Source organism: Bos taurus, chromosome 10, assembly GCF_002263795.3.
Source record: "Bos taurus isolate L1 Dominette 01449 registration number 42190680 breed Hereford chromosome 10, ARS-UCD2.0, whole genome shotgun sequence".
In the NCBI taxonomy this organism is placed as follows: domain Eukaryota; kingdom Metazoa; phylum Chordata; class Mammalia; order Artiodactyla; family Bovidae; genus Bos; species Bos taurus.
The window spans coordinates 102,652,266-102,675,043 of NC_037337.1; the positions used below are offsets into that span (position 1 = coordinate 102,652,266).

The window sequence follows — 22,778 nt, forward strand, 5'->3', positions numbered from 1 at the left end:
TCTAAGGGCCGGGCACACTCCCTGCACCCTGCAGACGGGGGTCTCTCTAAGGGCCGGGCGCGCTCCCGGCACGCCGTACACGGGGGTCTCTCTAAGGCCCGGGCGTGCTCCCGGCACCCTGCAGACGGAGGGTCTAAGGCCCGGGCGCCCTCCCGGCACGCCGTAGACTGGGGTCTCTCTAAGGGCCGGGCGCGCTCCCGGCACCCTACAGACCGGCACGCCGTAGACGGGGGTCTCTCAAAGACCTCTGCGTGCTGGCAGGGGGGCTAGCTCCCGCAGGAGGAGGCTGGACAAGCCCCCTGAGGCCCGCTGATGACATCTTCAGAGGGAAAAGGCAGTACATCAAGGGAGAAGAGACCTGCTCTGGCTTCAGATGAACTCAGAACTCCAGCTCCACCACTGACTAGAGTTGAGCTAAGCAACCATCTTTACCATTCTGGGACTGGGTGGACGGATGGACGGATGAACAGGTAGGTAGACGGATGGCTGGCTAGACACACAGACGCACACACCCCAACACAACAGCTGCACTTGTCTGACCCTGCTGCTGCTGCTGCTAAGTCGCTTCAGTTCTGTCCGACTCTGTGCGACCCCACAGACAGCAACCCACCAGGCTCCCCCGTCCCTGGGATGCTCCAGGCAAGAACACTGGAGTGGGTGTCTGACCCTAAGCGCCTCCCAAAAGGAGAGCATCTGCAAAGACCTGTCAACAGGCCACGTCATCAGAAGGAGAAGAAACGGAGCTAAAAGGCAGAGACCGGGAAGGGGCAGGACAAAGCAAGCCGACTGTCCTGACACGCTCACCACCATGGGGACACAGACACTGACACGCTCATCACCACGGGGACACGGACACTGACACGCTCACCACTGGAGGGACACTGACATTGACACACTCACTGCCATGGGAACACTGACACACTCACCACTGCAGGGCCACGGACACTGACACACTCACCACCATGGGGATGCTGACACGCTTACCAGGCAGGGACACTGACACGCTCACCACCACGGGGACACTGACATGCTCACCACTGCCAGGACACGGACACTGACACGCTCACTGCCATGGGGACACTGACACGCTTACCAGTGCAGGGACACGGACACGCTCACCACCACGGGGACACTGACATGCTCACCACCGCAGGAACAATGACACTGACACTGACACACTCACCACCGTGGGGACACTGACATTGACACACTCACCACCATGGGGACACTGACATGCTCACCACCGCAGGAACAATGACACTGACACAATCACCACCATAGGGACACTGACACTGACAAGCTCACCACTGCCGGGACGTGGACATGCTCACCACTGTGGGGATACTGACACGCTTACAACTGTAGGGACACAGACACGCTCACCGCCATGGGGACACTGACATGCTCACCACCATGGGGACACTGACACGCTCACCACCACAGGGACACTGACACAGACACACTCACCACCAGGGGACACGGACACGGACACGCTCACCGCCACTGGGCGACTGAGCTCCATGGCACCAAAACGCAGGGACGACTGGAAAGCACTGGGCCCCTTCTGTGCAAAGCCGGGGAGAAGCGTTTCTCCACGGGGTCCTGCCCTCTTCTTCGGTTAGGGCAGCCCTTGGGGAGCACTAACTTCCAGCTAAAGCAGCTGCGGTGCCCTCCTACTTGTATCTCCTGCAGGGTGGACCCTGGAGAAGCCCTGGAGCCAAAAGGAAGCGATGCATACTAGAGGAAACGGGAGCACGCTGAGGCAGACCCTGCCCAGTGAAGGCAGTCAAGGCTGGGACAGGAGAGCCGGGAGAGGCTGTGCAGGGATGCTTCAAGGGCCGCTGACGGGATGCTCAGACGCCTTCTGCTGCCATTAAATCGGCCACCGAATGGCGACATGCAGGCCGAGTCGTCACTCGCGCACCTGGAACGCACGCCGGGTTACTCGGCAGCCACACCCAGGGAGCTGGAGGATAGGTAAACGGGTCACTGGGTCTTCAAGGAGCTGGCGCGGCTGCCGCCTGACAGTGGCAGGGGAGAGTTTACTCTGAGCTTGAGGTCTAACTGGGAGTGTTCCTGCTGCTGCCCCTCTAGGGAACGGAACTAAAGCGTCTGCAGCAGCAACTGCCCAGCAGGGCAAGGCAGCCGAAGGCGGAGCTCCCTCAGAGACGATGGCCTAAATCACACAAGGCCAATGCCGTCCTGGCGGGCGGTCCATCACTCTGCTCCATCCCAGGGCTGGGTGAGCCAGGGCACCGTGAATGCCACTCTGGCCCCCGGTGGTAATTACACCCACCTCGCCCTGTGACACTGTTACACGGGGACACTGTGTGGCCCGTGTTCTTCCAGAGCCCCCCGTTTCCATGGATACAGGGAGACCCAGGTCCACGGAGGCTTTGCTATGACACTCGGGCAGTTTCCTCTCACCTGGGCGTTCTGAATTACCTGAGAGAAGGAGATGCTTTGTTTGGACCCTTCTAAAGGAGAAAAAGGCGATGGCACCCACTCCAGCACTCTTTGCCTGGAAAATCCCATGGATGGAGGAGCCTGGAAGGTTGCAGTCCATGGGGTCGCTAAGAGTCGGACATGACTGAGCGACTTCACTTTCACTTTTCACTTTCATGCATTGGAGAAAGAAATGGCAACCCACTCCAGTGTTCTTGCCTGGAGAATCCCAGGGACGGGGGAGCCTGGTGGGCTGCCGTCTATGGGGTCGCACAGAGTCGGACATGACTGAAGCGACTTAGCAGCAGCAGCAGCAGCAGCAGCACAGGAGAAAAGTAAAGATATAAACATCTGAATGCAGAGTTCCAAAGAATAGCAAGAAGAGATAAGAGCCTTCCTCAGCGATCAATGCAAAGAAATAGAGGAAAACAACAGAATGGGCAAGACTAGAGGTCTCTTCAAGAAAGTTAGAGATACCAAGAGAACATTTCATGCAAAGATGCGCTCGATCAAGGACAGAAATGGTATGGACCTAACAGAAGCAGAAGATATTAAGAACAGGTGGCAAGAATACACAGAAGAATTGTACAAAAAAGCTCTTCACGACCAAGATAATCACGATGGTGTGATCACTGACCTAGAGCCAGACAACCTGGAATGTGAAGTCAAGTGGGCCTTAGAAAGCATCACTACGAACAAAGCTAGTGGAAGTGATGGAATTCCAGTGGAGCTACTTCAAATCCTGAAAGATGATGCTGTGAAAGTGCTGCACTCAATATGCCAGCAAATTTGGAAAACTCAGCAGTGGCCACAGGACTAGAAAAGGTCAATGCCAAAAAATGCTCAAACTACCACACAATTGCACTCATCTCACACACTAGTAAAATAATGCTCAAAATTCTCCAAGCCAGGCTTCAGCAATACGTGAACTGTGAACTTCCAGATGTTCAAGCTGGTTTTAGAAAAGGCAGAGGAACCAGAGACCAAATTGCCAACATCTGCTGGATCATCGAAAAAGCAAGACAGTTCCAGAAAAACATCTATTTCTGCTTTATGGACTATGCCAAAGCCTTTGAATGTGTGGATCACAATAAACTGTGGAAAATTCTGAAAGAGATGGGAATACCAGGCCACCTGACCTGCCTCTTGAGAAACCTATATGCAAGTCAGGAAGCAACAGTTAGAACTGGACATGGAACAATAGACTGGTTCCAAATAGGAAAAGGAGTACATCAAGGCTGTATATTGTCACCCTGCTTATTTAACTTATATGCAGAGTACATCATGAGAAACGCTGGGCTGGAAGAAGCACAAGCTGGAATCAAGATTGCTGGGAGAAATATCAATAACCTCAGATATGCAGATGACACCACCCTTAGGGCAGAAAGTGAAGAGGAACTAAAAAGCCTCTTGATGAAAGTGAAAGTGGAGAGTGAAAAAGTTGGCTTAAAGCTCAACACTCAGAAAACAAAGATCATGGCATCCCGTCCTATCACTTCATGGGAAATAGATGGAGAAACAGTGGAAACAGTGTCAGACTTTATTTTTCTGGGCTCCAAAATCACTGCAGACGGTGATTGCAGCCATGAAATTAAAAGACGCACCTTGGAAGGAAAGTTATGACCAACCTAGATTGCATATTCAAAAGCAGAGACATGACTTTGCCAACAAAGGTCCGTCTAGTCAAGGCTATGGTTTTTCCAGTGGTCATGTATGGATGTGAGAGTTGGACTGTGAAGAAGGCTGAGCACCGAAGAATTGATGCTTTTGAACTGTGGTGTTGGAGAAGACTCTTGAGAGACCTTTGGACTGCAAGGAGATCCAACCAGTCCATTCTGAAGGAGATCAGCCCTGGGTGTTCTTTGGAAGGAATGATGCTAAAGCTGAAACTCCAGTACTTTGGCCACCTCATGTGAAGAGCTGACTCACTGGAAAAGACCCTGATACTGGGAGGGACTGGGGGCAGGAGGAGAAGGGGACGACAGAGGATGAGATGGCTGGATGGCATTACTGACTCGATGGACTTGAGTTTGAGTGAACTCTGGGAGTTGGTGATGGACAGGGAGGCCTGGCGTGCTGCCATTCATGGGACTGCAAACAGTCGGACACGACTGAGTGACTGAACTGAACTGAAGGATCCAAAAGTCAAAAAGTGTGTTCTCCAGCCTCATAGAATAAATCCACTCCAACACGCTCTTCTCTGAGACTTCTGGTCTCAATACTCTGCCAAGGCAGTTCCTGCTTATTTACCTACTCTTGGTAGGTCACAGTCATGTCCAGACTCCTAGAACCATCCCAGAAGCATGTTAGGAGGAGGCTGCCAGGATGTTAAGTCCTGAATTGTGAACAGAGCACCCAGGTTAGTGAATTCTCCCCTCTCTAGCCTTACTACTCCGCCACGCCCGCTCCAACCCCTTCAAGATCCCCGGCCCCCGGGCACCCCCCACCACCCCCATGGGTGCACACTAGCCAGGCCCCTGGCTACCAGCCTGAGTGTCCTCTCCCTGATCAGACCATACCACGAGTGTGTCTAGCTTCTGTTCCGGGGACAGTATGAGAGGCGTCCACCTCAGAGGGACCAGCGCACGGGCTCTGGGCGAGCAGGCTGCTCCCCGCCCGCCTGTCCCGAGGACGCGGGCTCCGGGGCACGACACTCTCAGGCTCCTGCGCTCGGCGCCCCATCTGAGGGCTCTCTGCTCATGGGGCCTGGACCTCAATTCTGAACACCTACCAAGGGTGTGCAGGAGAGGCTGACCCCTGAATCGTAAAGAGTAAGGAGCTTACACGGGGGGCTGACCTTGCACAGCTTTGAGAAGCAAACAGTCCATGTGAGCCTGCTGCACCTGCACGTGGAGCTGGGCCTAAAGACAGCCGGGCAGGCCGCTGGAAGGAAGAATGGATGCGAACGGGCAGAAGCCGAGAAATTGGAGTCCCAGAGACACGCCAGGGCTCCCAAGCGCACGGGCGCCTATGACATCAGCTCTGCCCACTCTGGCGTGGGCTGCCCGGCGGGGCACTCCGCCTCTCGCCTCTGGGGTCCGCATGCTCGCCCAGCCAGTTCCCACCAGGCTGCTGAAACGTGAGCAGGAGTCAGAAGCCTGGGGCAGAAACTGAAAATGTGCAGCATCCGTGCCTGAAATTAGGCACCACCAACTCAAAGGGCATCGAGGCCCACAGGAACTGTTTTTCACCGCTACACTGGACTCCAGCGAGGGGCAGACAACAGGAGCGAGAGGGCCAGAGAGGCCAGACATAGTCCCAACCATACACACAGTGTGAGAGCCAAATGAGACGCGCAAGACGCTCAGCAAAGGACCCAACACAGAAAGCTCGGTAAACGACAGCCATCACTTTCGGTCAGACACTGAACTAAGATCCCGGCAGTGGCAACGCTGAGCCAGAAATGAAGGCGCCCTTTCAGAGATGGAGTTGACACACTGGGGGAAGGAACCGGTAGGTGGGCAGGACCCAAGGCAGAGGACGTCCAGGATGCATCTAGCTGGGGTCCAGGCAGGTGGGAAATGTCCCTAAATAAACCACGGCCAGCTCTGGAGGAAGAGGCAGCCTTCGAGCTGAGCGTGAGTGGGCCCCGAGGGCTGCCCAGCTACCTCTTGTTCGGCAGGTACTTGGGAGTAACTGGTAAGGAACCCCAGAAAGAGATCCAAGCAGAAGAGAGAGACTCAGATGGTAGTTCAAGCTGTGATACTTGATTTCCCAGAAAGACCGTGCAGAGTTAGAAGAAAGAGGGCTGACGGCAGATTACCAGCATTTAAGGGGCAAGCAGAGGAGGCCAGGGGGAGAGGGCGGCGAGGTGGTCAGGGATGGGTGCGACCGGGGAGAGCAAGGCCACACCGAGCCCACACTCGTGTGCCGACGGCCCTAATGGGCCGAGGAGGATTAAACGGAGGCTCTTCCCAGATTAGGAGAACAGGGGGACATGAGTAACTGCAGACAGCGCACTTCTTGGGGGCATCAAAGACTGAACAGGAGATAAAGCCACAGCAACAGCTGGTATAAACTGCTCTTTCAACATCTGGTGGGAAAGGGAAAGATAGCAAAAACTAGAGGGCCACAGAGGAATTTTTTTCCCCTGATAAGATGGTTCAACCATGTGGGAAGAGGAGCCTGAAGACCAGGGCGAGTGGGGAAAATGGGGCAAGTTCTCTGAGGAAGTGGAATTCCTCAAACAGAGGCGTGAGGCGCCACGCGACTCAGTCATCCTTATTTAATACACCTGGGTCTGCTCTCAATCTACCACCTGGGAAGTACAGATGTAGCATCTATTTTACTGCGACCAGACCAACGAAGTTGTAACAGAACTTTTCTTGTAAAACCTTGCCTTTTCTTACTCAACGCTGCAAAAACATAAGCTTCTTGGACTAATTTAGCTTCATTCAAAAGGTGACAATTGTATGCAGTGAGAAAAAACTCGTTCTCTGCTATTTCGGTTCTTTTTTTTTCTTTTTGTTAAGGGGAAATAAATTATTTATACAACAATTTACAAGATAAACTCTAATTCTGGGGGTGTCCAGCATGTACAAAACCCTGAAGCCTAAACATCTTGACCCCTCGTCTGCAGAGTCGAGTAGTCTGATCCTGGGGACGACGTGAGAGCTAGCGGCTAAGCTGAACAGCCAGCACACTAGGTTCCTTTTAAGTGCCAGGTGGTAAGCTGTTCTGAAGCTGTTTAGATTTGTGGTTGGCCCTCAAACCATCTCTCTGGACAACATTCTGCTGGAGGCAGAACAAAGTTATATTTAATATCTGTGTACTTTAAAACAATGCTGCCCACTTTTCTCTTATTGCCGGGGTCACTTACCCTCAAGACTCACTGTGCTTTCAGTGTCTAAAACAGCAGTGTTTACTTATCCAGCTGATTCTGGAATTACATGATGGAGCCAATGTGAAAACTGAGTCAATAAGAAAACAAATGCTCGTAAAGCAGTAACAAACAGCCTTTTTTCCCCCCAATACATGTACCAAATAAATTTAACTTAGAAGAACGGAACTAAATATAACACTTCAAAAGTAAGAAAAAGAACATTATGCTTACGAAGAATTTTGGCATGATCCAGAAACCACGTCCAGAGAACGACCTCTGTGGAGAGCGCAGAGCGCGTCTGGCCGCATCCAAAGCCTTTCTGTATGTCCTTCACCTGTCTGTATGTCCTTCTGCAACGCTCTCCTATAAACTTCCGTCTGAAGCGTGTGAATTCTGTCTACTTTTTGCATGTTTCTCCATATCTAAGAATTTTTAAAGACCAGAAGAACAATTTGTAAAACAATAAAACTATTTTTCTCTTCTTGAATAAAGAACTGCCCTTCTTCACAATTCATAGAGAAGGGGGTAAAAAAGCATGGCTTGGAAACTCCCGTATCTTCCTGCCACCAAATCTACAAAAGAATCTGTATCCATTCCCACTTCTCATCACAACATAAGCGATGAGGGCGCTTCCCTGGTGGTTCAGTGGCTAAGAATGTGCTCCCAGAGCAGGGGGCGCAGGGTCGACCCCTGGTCAGGGAACTAGAGCCCACACATGGAAACTGAAGACCCCGTGTGCTGCAACAGAGACCGTGGGTGCCGCGACTGAGACCCAGCACTGCCAAATAAAGAAAGAAATTGTGTTCAAAAAAAAAAGAAGCAACGGGCCTTCTCAGTGCCTTCAGTTATCCCCTCTTTCTGTGTATCTTCAGTAGTTCTCTCTCTCTTTCTCCCTATAATGGACTCACACTAAACGTATTCTAGCATCACTCCTCTTAAAATAACAAAACATAGCTGCCCCAGCGGAACCCCTGGCGAAGTCTCTCTCTTTAATCCCCTCTGGAACCAAGCCTCTTCAAAGTTTCCACTCGCAGACTTCCCTGGCGGCACAGTGGATAAGAATCCGCCTGCCAATGAGGGGACACAGGTGTGATCCCGGCCCGGGCAGAGCCCACGTGTGACGGAGAAGTGAAGCCTGTGCCTCACAGCTGCTGAGCCCGTGCTCTAGAAGCCTGTGCAGCGAGGGAAAGCCCAGCCAGCACTGCCAGATATAAATTAAATCAATAAATAAAGCAGTGTTGTACATGTAAAAAAAGTAATTTTTCTAAGTACTCACTTGCATCCACTCCTCAGTCCATTGCAATCTGGCCTCCCCCTCAAACCTCCACTAAAATTGCTCTTGATAAGGTCATCAGCTGCTCAGTCGGCGGTGACAGGCCCTCTGAAGCACCTTCTCTCCTTGCCTTCCTGGCATCACAGCTCTCTGAGGTCTCTCCCACCCCCACCCGCTCCCGGCCGTTCCTCCTTTGCATTCCTTCTTAGCTACTCCTTTCTTACCCATCGTCTAAATTCTAGAGTTCTTCGAGGCTCAGTTCTGAGTCCCCTTCTTCTCTCCATTCTACAAGCTTTCCTGAGATGATCTCATTCACAACTGGGCTTCCAAAGCCATCTACATCCCAGTGATGCTAGAATTTTCACCTGCAGCCCAGACACCTTCGCCGAGCTCCAGGCCCACATCCCACTGATGAAAGAAAGCACAACAGTTTAGGTCAGCCTGGGGGGCCAGACCACTCAGGTTTCAAAACTTTATATTTACTTCCTGGGTAATCCTGAGCAAGTCAGTGACGTCTCTAAGACTCAGTTTCCCCATCTGTAAAACTGGAATAATAAAAATGGTACTGACTTCATAAGGCTACCGCGTGGACTAAATGAGTTGATACAAGCACCAGCTCGGCAGCACACAGCAAGCTTTCATTACCCACGACTGCTATCACCACGTGTGTCTACTAGAGTATGTCAGAGGCGTCTCAAGCTTTGATCTGTACACATCTGGGTTCGATCCTTTCTGCCCACCCCATGGGCATCACCCCTGGCTCACCTTCTGTGAGCTCTAAGGAAGAATCCCAACGCGGCCTCCATGGCCTCTGTGTGGCCCCTGCCCTGAGCACCTGAGCACGAGGAGACGCCACTCTTGGGAGACAGGGATTTTGCTGCTCATGTACTTAAGGTCCCAAATCAGTTGATCTCACGATAGGAAGATTGTTCAGGTAAGTCGGACCTAATTACACAAAGCCTAGAGATGACAGAAGATTCGGACGTCAGAGCGCAGGAGCCGGGAAGCGTGTCACCAGCTCAGAGGCCTGAAGATGGGGGGCCAGGTGAGTGGGTGCAGACGGCCTCTGCAGCCGACAGAGGCCCCACTGGCGCCACTGAGGACGCTGCGGCCGCAGACTGAAGACGTTGGGAGGAGAGTCTGCTGGCCATGGCAACGAGCTTCCAAGTGCATTTCTTCCCAGAGCCGCCAGACAAGAACTCTGGCTGGCTACCATCTTTTTCTTTTACGATTTCTGATGTGGGCCATCTGAAGTCTTCATTGAATTCGTTATACTATTGCTTCTGTTCTGTTTTAGTATTTTTGGCAGCGAGGCATGTGGGATCTCAGCCCCTGAACCAGGGACGGGACCTGCACCCCCTGCATGAGAAGGCGGAGTCTTAACCACTGCACCACTGGGAAGTCCCATCTGCCTACCATCTTGACGTTAACCATGCCGTGGAGAATTCTAACCTACCGAACTGTAAGCTAATGAACAAGTGCTATTACAAGCCACTAAGTTTGTGGTGATTTGTCATGCAGCAACTGAAAATTAATACACCATCTGAACAAACCGTACCTTCAAACATATGTTTGTTCCAGCCCGAAAATCTCATATCACTACCACCCAAGTTCCGCTGATATATTCTGCTAAATATATCTCAAATACTTTCACAATTCTTAATTTCTAATCGTTACCCAATCCCAACTTGTATTTGCACCTGAACTTCCACAAGAGCCTCTGAACTTGTCTCCCCTCAGACACTCTTTCCTACCTTGCCCCTCACATGAGGAAGCCGTTTTTTTAACAGTGCAAAACTAATCTCTGAAAAATCCTTCAGCAGCTTCACCCTGCACTCAGGGTGACACCTGAACAACCCACAGAGCCCGCCCACCGGCTCGGCTACCTTCTCAGCGCGTTTCCTGCGGCTCTCCTGCTTGGACACAAGCTTGGGCCACAAAGGCCTTCCATCCGGTACCTGGGCTGCAAGCCCTCCCCTCTCCAGGACCATCTGCCGCTGCCTCTGGCAGAAACGCCTCGCTGCCCGCCCCCTACGCGGCACCCCACGACAGCAGGGCCGGCGGACACTCCGCCACACAGATGCTCCCCCACTTCCTCTGGAGGCCGGCCACCCTCAGACTCTCTCAGAGCGTCTGCATGACCCCATGGCCTATCACAACTACAATCCTATGGTCAACTGTGTGGTTACGGAAGGAAGGTCTTTCTCTTTAGATGTGTTCAATGAGGGGAGGAGCCGTGTCTAATTTGTTCCCTGCAAAAATCCGGCATCTGTTACGGTGCCAGACACACAAGAATCGACAAGTCCGTAATGGGTGAATCGAACTGTGGCTCTTTTGCCCAATTTATACACGACAGAAGTACATCAAAGTTATGTGTTTGATTTGTGTGTACCCGTTAGATCTGTCCTACTCTAGCCAATTATGATGTTTCCTTACAAACAAGGACATTGGTATAAAGGAAAAACAGGGGCACATTCACGGGGAAGGGCTAGTGCAGATCCACTGATGAGGTTCAGTGCTCACATCCTTTCAATGCAACATCATTTATTTAGATATGAAGTACAACATTTCCTTATTACACGTTTTAAATAGTTTTTTCTATAGGAAAAATATGTCATTTCAATCCAGTATTGATGTGGTTAGAGGACAGACTGCTTCAGTGGCCTGAATTTTCCCATTACTGACGGGATATTCCACCAACACAGAAAAGAGAGGCCTGTGTACGACTTCCATCATTTTGCCAATAAAATTTGTTTCTTAAAGTATGCCTCAATTTTACTGATTTCTCACTATATACTTTTTAAAAACTCTAAAACGCCATTAATTAATCTGAGACCTACTTTTTCCCTCTTAGGAGAAAGATAAAAATAGCACGAACACCACACCACAAAGATTTAAGAAACAAAATCCTGGATAGAAAGTCAAACGTCTTTCTACATTGTCCGTATTATTCATGGTTTGTATATAAATGTATTTATTTAATGAGATATTTACCTAATTCCTGCTTGGTCTAGAAAAGACTTAGGACAAATTATTGAAATTAACTAAAGTGTAAGAAAGGAAGAAAGACTAAGGGCAGAAGATGACGCCAGGAAGAGGCCTCAAGATGCACGCTAGGTCACAGTTGTATGTGGTGTAGCCCTGAGATGTGAAGCTTTCTAGCCACCAACTTGGTAAAAGAGGCCTGCCCTGGGGGTCTACTTCACAGCATTCCTATGAAAACCAGAACCGCTGGTCACAGCAGCTCAGCCAGGCTGGGTACCAAGATCAGAAAGGAATGTCTTGGGGATTCCCTAGAGGGAACAGCATCCTATTTCTTCTAAGAAGCAGACATTTGTTACCAGTTTCTACTAAATGGTTGTTTAAATGACTGATTGCTTCACACTGTTATCCTACTCAATTACCCAAGCCTGGGGCAAAATTATCTCTTGGTTCATCCAGTCTTAAGCAAGATGTGTTGGTTTCCTATTGCTGCTGTAAAAGATTACATAAACTTCATGGTTTATGAACAACATGCTGCTAAGTTGCTTCTAAGTCGCTTCAGTCGTGTCCAACTCTGTGCGACCCCATAGATGGCAGCCCACCAGGCTCCCCCGTCCCTGGGATTCTCCAGGCAAGAACACTGGAGTGGGTTGCCATTTCCTTCTCCAACACGTGAAAGTGAAAAGTGAAAGTGAAGCTGCTCAGTCGTGTCCAACTCTTAGCGACCCCATAGACTGCAGTCCACCAGGCTCCTCCGTCCATGGGATTTTCCAGGCAAGAGTACTGGAGTGGGGTGCCACTGCCAACATAAATGCGTCTTATTATAGTTCTAGAGCTCAGAAGTCTCAGGCTGGGTTCCACAGAGCAGCCAAGTAACAGAGCTGCACTCCTCTTGGGCAGGCCAGGGGCCTGGCCGTCCTCCTCCGTGAGAGCCCGCTGCTCCTTGGCTCGGGGCCCCTCTCCAGCAGGGGCGTCGCTCCCATTTCTGCTGCCACCGTCGCACCTCCTCCTCCCCGTCTGTTTCCACTCTCGTTAACACCTTCTCTCGGATCCACCTACTTCCCTCTCACAAGGACCTCTGCTTACACTGCGCCCGTGTCAGAATTCCCCACCCTTAAGTCTGCACGGTCTCTTTGTCATGTGAGGAACCATATTTACAGGTTAGGGGGAGGAGGTGTATTAATTCAGTCTACCACACAAGAAGACTCCATCAATTTACTTGTTTGCAGCTACTGGCAATTTACACATTGTAGTGATGGTGTCAGAAAAATAACATTATAAGACCAAATTTACATAGGTACAGTAAAGCCACAAATGGAAAACTCAAAAGTTTTTTCTTTAATTTCAAGAGTTAATCATTTTAAGTACTATTTTAGTACTTAAAAAGAATTATTTTAAGTACTAAGTTCACCTGTCTTCCAAAGAATTTAATATATAAAAATATTATTTACACAATTTTTTTGTCAGGAACACACTAATTATATAAAAAGAGGCACACCTACACCAAAACCTGAGTGTGAAATTTAAAAATTGCAATACCGAGTCCTGGGCTAAAATCTGGGAACTTTACCTCCCTATTCTCCTGCTGCCACAGGGCAGGATGCCTACTGAGTGTTTAAAAAAAAAAAAAGTGAGACAGCCAGCTCACTCACAACTTTAGGTAGTATAAAGTCCAGAGAACTTCCTTGATTTTTGCAAGAACAGCTACAGTTGAACCCAGAGGGGCACTGTGACAGACAAACATGGCAAGCGCACGGTTCTCCTTTAGACTCAACTCATCTGCCCTGAGGAGAAGGCGATGGCACCCCACTCCAGTACTCTTGCCCGGAAAATCCCATGGATGCAGGAGCCTGGTAGGCTGCAGTCCGTGGGGTCTCTAAGAGTCGGACACGACTGAGCGACTTCATTTTCACTTTTCACTTTCCTGCATTGGAGAAGGAAATGGCAACCCACTCCAGTGTTCTTGCCTGGAGAATCCCAGGGACGTTTGAGCCTGGTGGGCTGCTGTCTATGGGGTCGCACAGAGTCGGACTCGACTGAAGCAACTTAGCAGCAGCAGCAGCAGCAGCGTCTTCCCTGAAAACAAGAGCAATGCAGGAGCGATCCTACCTCTGAGGTGCACCAAGCTCTGAAAATTGTTCCAGGAGCTCAAAGGAGAAAGCTGTGACAACCCCTCCCTCCCACTGCAGTTTGGGGTTGACATCTCTCAAAAGCATGTTTAATTGTGACGCTTCAGTCAACACATGATGTTACTATGCCAGATGTCCCCCAGAGGAATTTTTGCCAAGCATCAGCTTCTTTTTCAGGGGAGGAATTCAATCCCGCCCACCAGATCACTTGTGTCTCCAGGAATCTGAGGTTTCAGGATTCTTTTTTGCTTTGCAGTATAGAGGTTAATGGCAGGTTTTATACAACAGCTGACTTGCCACCTAAGAAGGTTTTCCCTGACTATGGACGGCAAATACAAAATACACTGGAATCCCCCCAGACTTAAGGGCTGAGATTCCACTTCCTTTGCCCAAATAGATCATTTTCTTAATCTCTAAAACTTGTGACAGAAACTTAAGAACAGATTTTCTTTTAAGGTCTAAGCTCCAGGGAATTAAGTTAGGGTACTATCAATATCCTATTTATACTTTTGACCTTCCCAAAGTATCCCTATAAAGCTAAAGATAGAGCACAAGTTATGCCTACCCTTCTTAAGGTGAGGAAACTAAAAAAAAGGGGGGTTGGAAGTACTATAAAAAATATATGGATACACAAACACAATATACAGCTACACACGTATAATACAGAAAGAAGAGCTGCACTGTTCTCACAGATAACCAAGACTGTCAAATTTTTTAAAGTATCTTGTTGTAGATAATCATTATGTTCCTACAAAGCTAAGTATAAATTAAATCATTATAAATGGAGTCATATTTAAAGGGCATCAGAGAATTATTTTTCAATGGGATTCAATCATGGATCCTCTGGCAAAACAGAATTATCTTTTAAAGTAAATCACCACTCCTGACTTTTGTCTATACCAAGATTTCCATAGAAATTCCATAGAACACCTTCACTCGACCTCTCTTAGCCTTTCTTAGAAGGCTCTAAGTATGAATGACAGCAACCAAATAGATAAAATCTTTAATGGGTGGCAGAAATCAATCAAACACATTTTGGGGAAACCAGAGAGAGACATTGCGCTCTCTCTCTCTCACACACACACAGAGACAAATACCTCTTGTGAATATAGACCCAAAAATCCTCTACAAAACACTAGCAAACTGAATCCAGTGTGGTACATAAAAAGAATTATACACATTACTCAATGGGATTTATCCCAGGAATACAAGGTTGGCTTAACACCCCAAAATTAATATAATACACCTTGATAAAACAAAATAAAAACACATGATTATCTCCATAAATGCAAAAAAAAAAAAAAAGATGCCTTTTCATGATTAAAAATACCTAAACACAGAACACTGTAAAGTAACTATACTCCAATAAAAATTTATTTAAAAAAATATTGTTTTAAAGCTACGTTGGGAAAGAGGAAAAACACACCCAAACTAGGAAAAGAAGAGAATTTCCTCAATCTGACAAAAAGTATCTATGAAAATCCCACAGCTAACTTCATACTTAATGGTGAAAGACTAAAGCTAATATACTAGCTTAGCAACGTCACAGGATATAAGATTAATAAAAATAAGTTGTATCTCTATATGTTTTCAGTGAACAATCCAAAACTTAAACTAAGAAAATAATTTTTACAGTAGCATCAAAAAGAATAAAGTATGTGGGAATAAATTTAACAAAAGAAGTGTAAATATACACTCTGAAAGCTACAAAATGTTGTTAAAAAAAACAATGAAAGAAGATCTAAATGAATGGAAAAACATTTCATGTTCATGGATCACAAGATTTAATATGCTAAGGTGGCTGCTGCTGCTGCTGCTGCTGCTGCTGCTGCTAAGGTGTTTCAGTCGTGTCTGACTCTGTGCGACCCCATAGACAGCAGCCCACCAGGCTCCCCCGTCCCTGGGATTCTCCAGGCAAGAACACTGGAGTGGGTTGCCATTTCCTTCTCCAATGCAGGAAAATGAAAAGTGAACGTGAAGTCGCTCAGTCGTGTCCGACTCTTAATGACCCCATGGACTGCAGCCCACCAGGCTCCTCCGTCCATGGGATTTTCCAGGCAAGAGTACTGGAGTGGGGTGCCATTGCCTTCTCCGGCTAAGGTGGCAATACTCCCAAAATTGATCTACAGATTCCAGGCAATCCCTACCAGAATTACTGTTGGCTTCTTTATGGAAATTGACAAGCTAATTCTAAAATTCATATGGAAACTCAAGGGACCCAAAATAGCCGAAATAATTCTGAAAAAGAACAAGGTTGGAAAACTGACCATTTCCGATTTCAAAACTTAGCAAACAGTTATAGTCATCAAGACAGGGTGGTGATGGCTTAAGAACAGACACAAAAAATCATCTGAACTGAATGGAGAGTCTAAAAAGAAATCCATACATCGACAGTTGATTAATTTTTGACAAGGGTGCCGAGAAAATAAAATGGAAAAGAACAGCCTTTCAACAAATAGATCAAAAATCTAAATATAATAGCTAAAATCATAAAACCCTTTGTAACCTTAAATCTGTCGATGATTTTTTAGATACAACACCAAAAGCACAAGAAACAAAGTAAAAAAGTTGGATTTCACCAAAAGTAAGAAACGGTGCTACCTCTAAGGTTATCACAAAAAGATAGTTTTCTCCCATAAACTGGGAGAAAATATTTCAAACTATACTAATAAGGGATCTATATCTACAAAACATAAAGAATTCGTTTCTCAATAATAAATTAACCAACTTAAAAATGGGCAAAGGATCTGGACAGACATCTCTCCAAACATATACAAAGCACTCATAAGCACATGAAATGGTGGCCAACATCATTAGTCATTAGGAAACACAAATCAAAACTACAGGGAGACACCACTCCATACTCACGGGAATGGCTCCAAGCAAAAAGGGGAACAAGTGCTGGCGAGGGTGTGGAGAAATCAGAACCTGTGTTCGTTGCTGGCGGGACTAGAGAGCAGTGCAGCCACGCTGAAAAACTCAACAGTTTAACATAGACTTACCCCGTGGTCCAGTAAGTTTACTCTTAATATCTACCCAAGAAAACTTTGTACACAAATGTACACAGCAGCATTATTCACAATGGCCAAAAGGTCGGAACAACCCAAATGTCGATCAAGTGATGAATGGACAACAAAACAGGTATATCCATACAATGGAATATTATCTGTCAATTTAAAAAATGAAGTGCTGACACACACTAGAAATTGATGGATCTTGAAAACATCATGTTTAGTGAAAGAAACTAGTCATAAAAGATCACACACCAGGCGACCCTAGTGGTCCAGTGGCTAAGATTCCGCCTGCCAGCGCAGAGGACACGGCTTGATCCCTGGTCCAGGAAGGTCCTGTTGCCATGAGGCCACAAGCCCACTTGCCACAACCCCTGAGCCTGTCCGTTAGAGCCTGGGAGCCGCAACCTCTGAGCCTGCATGCCCGCATGCCCTAGAACCAGAGCTCTGCAACAAGAGAAGGCACTGCAACCAGAAGCCCATGCTCTCCGCAACTAGAGGAAAGACGGAGCAGCTACGAAGATCCAACACAGCCAAATATAAGCAAATACACATTAAAAAAAAAAAAAAAAAAAAGACCACATTTTATGAAGTTCCATAATATAAAATGTCCCTAGGCAAATACACAGACAAAAAGCAGAATTAGCAGATGCCCAGGACTGAGGAATGGGTGGTGAGAATGTGGAGTGACCGATAAAAATGGGTAAGAAGTTTCTTTTTAGAGTGATGGAAAGTTCTAAAATTAGATTGTGGGGATGGTTGTATAACTATAAATATACTTAAAATGATTGAATTGTACACTAAACACAAGTAGACTTTATAGTATGTAAACTGTATCTCAAAAAAAGCTGTTTAACAACGAAGACACTGCAGCTTCCACACCGCTCTCCCCTTCGATCACCTGTCCCAGGGGAGCCAGCTGTCACACGAGCAGGACACTCAGGCAGCTGCACGGAAAGGGCCACAGATCGAGGACCTGAAGCGTCCTGCCGACAACACGCGAGTAAGCTGTCTTGAAAGGGCATCTCCTGCCCCAGACAAGTCTTCAGGTGAATGCAGTCCTGGCCAAAACCTTGACTACAACCTCATGAGAGACCCTGAGCCAACACCACCAGGCTAAGCAACTCCTGAATTCCTGAGCCGCAGGAACCATGGTGCTTTAAGTCACTAAGTTTGCGATCATTTACTGCACAGCAACAGATAATTAACACCCCTCTCCTGACTCTATCCTCAGCGTGAGGCTCTCTCTCCTAATGACGGACATCTAAGGAAATGTGTACCCACCAATCCGTCCTCTTGTAAGAGTCTGGTCTCACCCCCGTCCATAGGTTCCCCACAGTAGTTCTCATGCTAGCAGAACAGGACACCACTCTCTGGCCTTAGCTGAACAATCTGAAAGTAGGCAGCTGACCAAAGCCAGGCTACTAAAGTCCTTCCCCAAGATTTGCATACCTAAAGCTGATCCAGTACCCAGAGCTGTAAGACCTAAAAGTCAGGGTCTGTCAACAGCTGAGTTCCTGTCCATGTGGGAAAACGAAGGAGGCCATCACAGAGACAAGCAAAGATTCAAGGTGGAGACAACAGAGACACCAGTCCCTGGTTCCAGCGATGTCTGATGCAACCCTGTCATTTCGGGGGAAGACCACACATGTCCAGTATATAATGTGGAACTCAGTACATAAGAGGTAATGAAATATGGAATAAGTCAGATAACCCAATATCCTTCCAATAATAATCCCTCTATTTTGCTGCTGTTGTTCGACAGTTAGATTTGATTATTCGAAACCTAAAATCCCTAAACTTCACCTTTGCTATCTTTATACTCTGTGCACCCTTCTCTTATAGTCTGACAATATACCCTAACTACTGATTTACACTGCCTCCTCCCCAACCAGCAGAGGCCAAGATATTTTCTCTTTTGTGTCACTAGCACCATTTAGCCTAGAAAACAGAGTGTCAAGAAATGTGCGTTTAACTGATCTAATCAATCCCTTTCTCTTCATTTTTAGCTTTCATGGTCACTGGCGTCCACTAATCAACCACCTAACGTCTACAAGATACTGGGACTACAATAAACTTAGATTTTGTCCTGGATTTTCATGCACTCAGTGAATTCACCCAACATTTGAGTACTTACTATATGCCAGGGGCTGAAAATGGATAAAGGACATGGCAGCACCTTACAGTCCAGCACAGACAAGTAAATTATTACAGCTCTGTGTGTTAAATGCTGTTGAAGAGACACACACAGACTGCTAAGCGGTGGGGATCACAGGGGTTTACACTCGGCTTCAGAAGGCAAGACATATGCAGAAAGAGATGACAGCCGAGCAGCACAGCACAGGACAAGCCCTGAATGAGGACCTGGCGCTGGAGTAACCTGCAAGCTCCAAGAAAAGATGCTGTTACCGGGTGATCTTCAGACCTACACAAACCAACAGCTCCTGAGAGCTATTATGCGCCAAGCAAACTGCTTCGCACTTTTCCAACAGAGTCTCCTTCAGTTTTCATATTCTGTAGGTGAGAGAAGTGAGTCTGAAAGAGTGAAGTGACCTGCCCAAGTCTACACAGCTAGTAACTGGCAGAGCTCGGATTTAGACAAAGTCTAGAATCTGCCTGCAGTGCAGGAGTCACAGGAGACTTGAGTTTGATCCTTGGGTCAGGAAGATCCCCTGGAGGAGGAAATGGCAACCCACTCTCAGTATTCTTGCCTGGAAAATCCCATAGACAGAGGAGCCTGGTGGGCTACAGTCCATGGGGTCCCAAAGAGTCGGCACGACTGAGCACACAGTTTTTCCCATTCGATTCCACACCCAGGCACGCTATGCTACTCGGTCTACACCACTGGGACCCTGTCCGTGTCTTTCCACGTAACTTGTATTGCCTTTTTGTTCATCCTACAGCAGACAATACAGTGCTGAGCACAATCGAGGAATCACCGACTGCTGACCTGATATGACTATATGCGTGTCCACATCTTGGGAAGCAAGGGACCACGTCAGATCAAGTTACTGCAGCGCCTTTTACAGCCGCGTATGCTGACAGGAGCCCAGCTGGCTGAAGATGACTGAATCTCTCAAGTTGTATTTTAAGTGTTTTTGACCACCATATCCGGTCAGTTGTTTCAATGTTCAGCAATAAATCAAACTGACTGTTCTGTTCCTTTGACAGTTAACAGTACTAATGAATTCAGTATAATTTCACCATCTATCAGAAAAATCTCTAAAAACGCAAACTTGAAGCTGATGATTCACATAGTTAGTAGAGAAGGGAAAATAAAGCAGTACTCATTGTTTTCTACAAAACCAGCATTGTTTGCAAAACCCAGAAACTGAGCAGTTGGTTGACCACTAATCAAGCAGGTTGCTCCTTGGTCATTCAGCAAAAAGCTGCTTACTGCACCATGGTCAGTGGCTGAGAACACATGACTTCAAGCAGCTTTTGCTGCACAGCACGAGTCTACATATATGAATCAGGGAATCGTTACGTAAGAAAAGAAAAAGAAATTCAAAATCTCCACACCAAAAAGCACCTGACGCTGAGCCTGGCACAAATCAGACATTAATACAAAAGAAATGCTTATGGAATAAAGTATTGAATAGCCCTTTGAAAACATCAGTTGTCTGTTAAGCTGAGAGAGGAAAATCAAACCAAACAAGCCCACACAAGTTACATTAGGAACTCCAAAAAATTATGGAGTAACTGGCTCAAGATACATAACAAACTCACATTGACCCCCCCAAAAAATTGTTTTAAGCCAATGTTAATGTTGAAATAAGTAAGCATGCATTTGACACCCCTCTTAAGTCACCACACTGGCGCTCAATGCCAACCAGCAATAACAAAAACTTAAAGAACAAGTGACAGATATAACTTTGCAATCTGTTCAAAATTATAACAAGGGGTGCTAGGCACACACCTGAAACCTACATAAGCTCTGTCCCTACACAATAAAAGAATATCCCAAGATGCCAAAGAAGCTGAATCAAAATTCTTAACACTCACAGAAATATTTAATAGTAAATAATGAACAACTCGTTAAAATGTATTATCTGTTCAGAAATGAAAAAGGATCTCTAACAGGGGACTGGACTCCACAAATACAAACCCAATCTGTACTGATTAGTCGGAAGAAGCGTTTCCCATAAGGAACATCCCAGACCCACAAGGAATAAAGTAACAAGTATAAAGCCTGAGTCGACTGGAGAGACCCCAAAATCAGCGCGTGAGCGCCGTAAGGGGGCTCATCAGCCGGGTTTACCTGGAGCTTTGAATTTACTGAGCCTCCTCAAAAGACCTTTGAAAGAGACTCAAGGCCAAGTACGGTACTTCACTATGATGGCTCGTAAAGCCCTCAGTGCCTGCAGCTCTGAGGCTGGATCCACACGGCCGTGGGGACAGCCGCCCCTTCCCCGCGCCCAGGACGCCGGCACCGCAGGGGCCTCCAGGGAGGCGAGCGCGGGGGAGCCGCGCTCCGAGCTAAGCGTCGCTCCCCCACCGCGAGCAAGGCGCGCCTCCCAGACGCGTGAGGGGCAGGTGCGTCCCCGGGCGGGACGGGGCGCGAACACACCTGGGTCAGTCAGTGCCGCGCCCCTAGCCCGGCCCGCCGCTACTCCCGGGAAACTTCGGGCCAGCCGCCGGGGACCCCCGGGACCCCCGCCCCGCCCCGCGCACCCCAGCGCCGAGCCCGGCCGGCAGGGGGCGGGCCGCTCACCCGTCCGCAGCTCGTGCTTGACGACGCGGAGCTGTTCTCCGCCGGCGTCCCCGCCGCTGCCGCCCTTCTCCTCCATCTTCCCCTCGCCCGAGCCCGCGGGCTGCTCCGGGGCGCCCGGCCCCTCAGCTCCCGCCGCGGCCCCTGGAGCCGGGGCGCGGCCGCTCAGCTGCCCGGACGCCGGGGCGAGCCGCTTTCCCGCTCCCGCCGCCTCCCCTCGGCGGGCGCCGCTAGTACCGCGCAGCCACTCCGCCCCGCTCCCCGCCTCCCCCGGAGCCGCCCCGCCCACAGCCAGCAGGTCGGCGGCCTTGCGAGCCGCCGTTGCCGATTGGGCGCGGGGCGCGCGCCGCCGCCAGCGCCGGGTCCCGTTGGGCAGCGCTTTCTGACGCGAGGCGAGTCGCCCCGCCCCGCGGCTCGAACTGTTGTTGCTCGACGGGCGGCAGGCGAGGGAGGAGCGCGAGCAATCCGATTGGTGAGCCTGGCTTTTGCTCCGCCCACCTGCGCTGATGCGCACGCGCAGTCGGAGCCTTCCCGTCCCCGACATTCCCAGGACGGCCACGCCCCTTATCCCCCAGCTCCGATCTGTTGTTAGTAAACAGTCTAGTAGTCTGGAGGCGCTCGGGGCCTGTGATTGGCTGTTGCCGAAAGAGGCGGGGAGGGCTGATTGGACGGTTTGGTCCGCCAATCACCATGGACAAAGGAGGAGCCTGGAAGCAAGCGCCTCTCACGCACGTGTTCGCAGGTGTTCGAACCTCCAGGCCCCAAGCCTTCCAAGGTGTGCGCCCGCTGGACGACGGTATGTCTCTAAAAGATGTTGCTCGTCCTAGTGAGTTCTAAACAAAGTAAAGTGGAGTTCGTGCTTGAGTACAGGTAGTTCTTAGACATTTCAAAAATTCACAATCCCAGCTCTCCTTGAGGACTTTTGCAGTGGATAAACATTTTCATTTTGTACTCGTTCAGATGGTAAAGAATCTGTCTGCAATGCAGGAGACCTGGGTTCATTCCCTGAGTCAGGAAGATCCGCCTGGAGAAGGGCATGGCAACCCACTCCAGTATTCATGCATGAGAATACCACGGACAGAGGAGTCTGGCGGGCCACAGCCGTGGGGTTGCACAGAGTCCCCAACACGACTGAGCGACTAACACTTTTTCTTTTCAGGCGCCAAAAGGCTACATAAATTAATAAAATAGAATACAAATCCTGCCTCTTAGCAGCTTTCAGTAGAACATGAGAAACAATCTGTGTGTATACACAGGAAACTTTAAAGCAGGATTTGAAATAAAACAGTTATACAACCCTAGAGAACTGCACAGATGCCAATAATTGTTCTCAGTAGAGGAGCTGAGGAAGGCTTTTAGGGCACTGAGGCACTTGAGATAACCGACTTAAAGCATGGATGAAATA

The 22,778-nt window shown here is 48.6% G+C and overlaps 1 protein-coding gene across 3 annotated transcripts in view; it reads right to left on the minus strand.

Annotated features, from left to right (window-relative positions):
* The window catches only part of RPS6KA5 (ribosomal protein S6 kinase A5), a 217,030-nt gene extending 195,425 nt beyond the window's left edge, over positions 1-21,605 (minus strand). The window contains exon 1 of one of the 3 annotated variants that reach the window (XM_059890250.1): positions 21,377-21,605. In XM_059890250.1, the coding sequence (XP_059746233.1) occupies positions 21,377-21,452 (76 nt within the window). In that variant the 5' untranslated portion in view covers positions 21,453-21,605. Of the gene's footprint in view, positions 1-7,498; positions 7,656-21,376 lie in introns of those variants that run through there. The other 2 variants (NM_001192023.1, XM_059890253.1) reach the window with 2 other exon arrangements.
* Between the last annotated feature and the right edge of the window lie 1,173 nt (positions 21,606-22,778).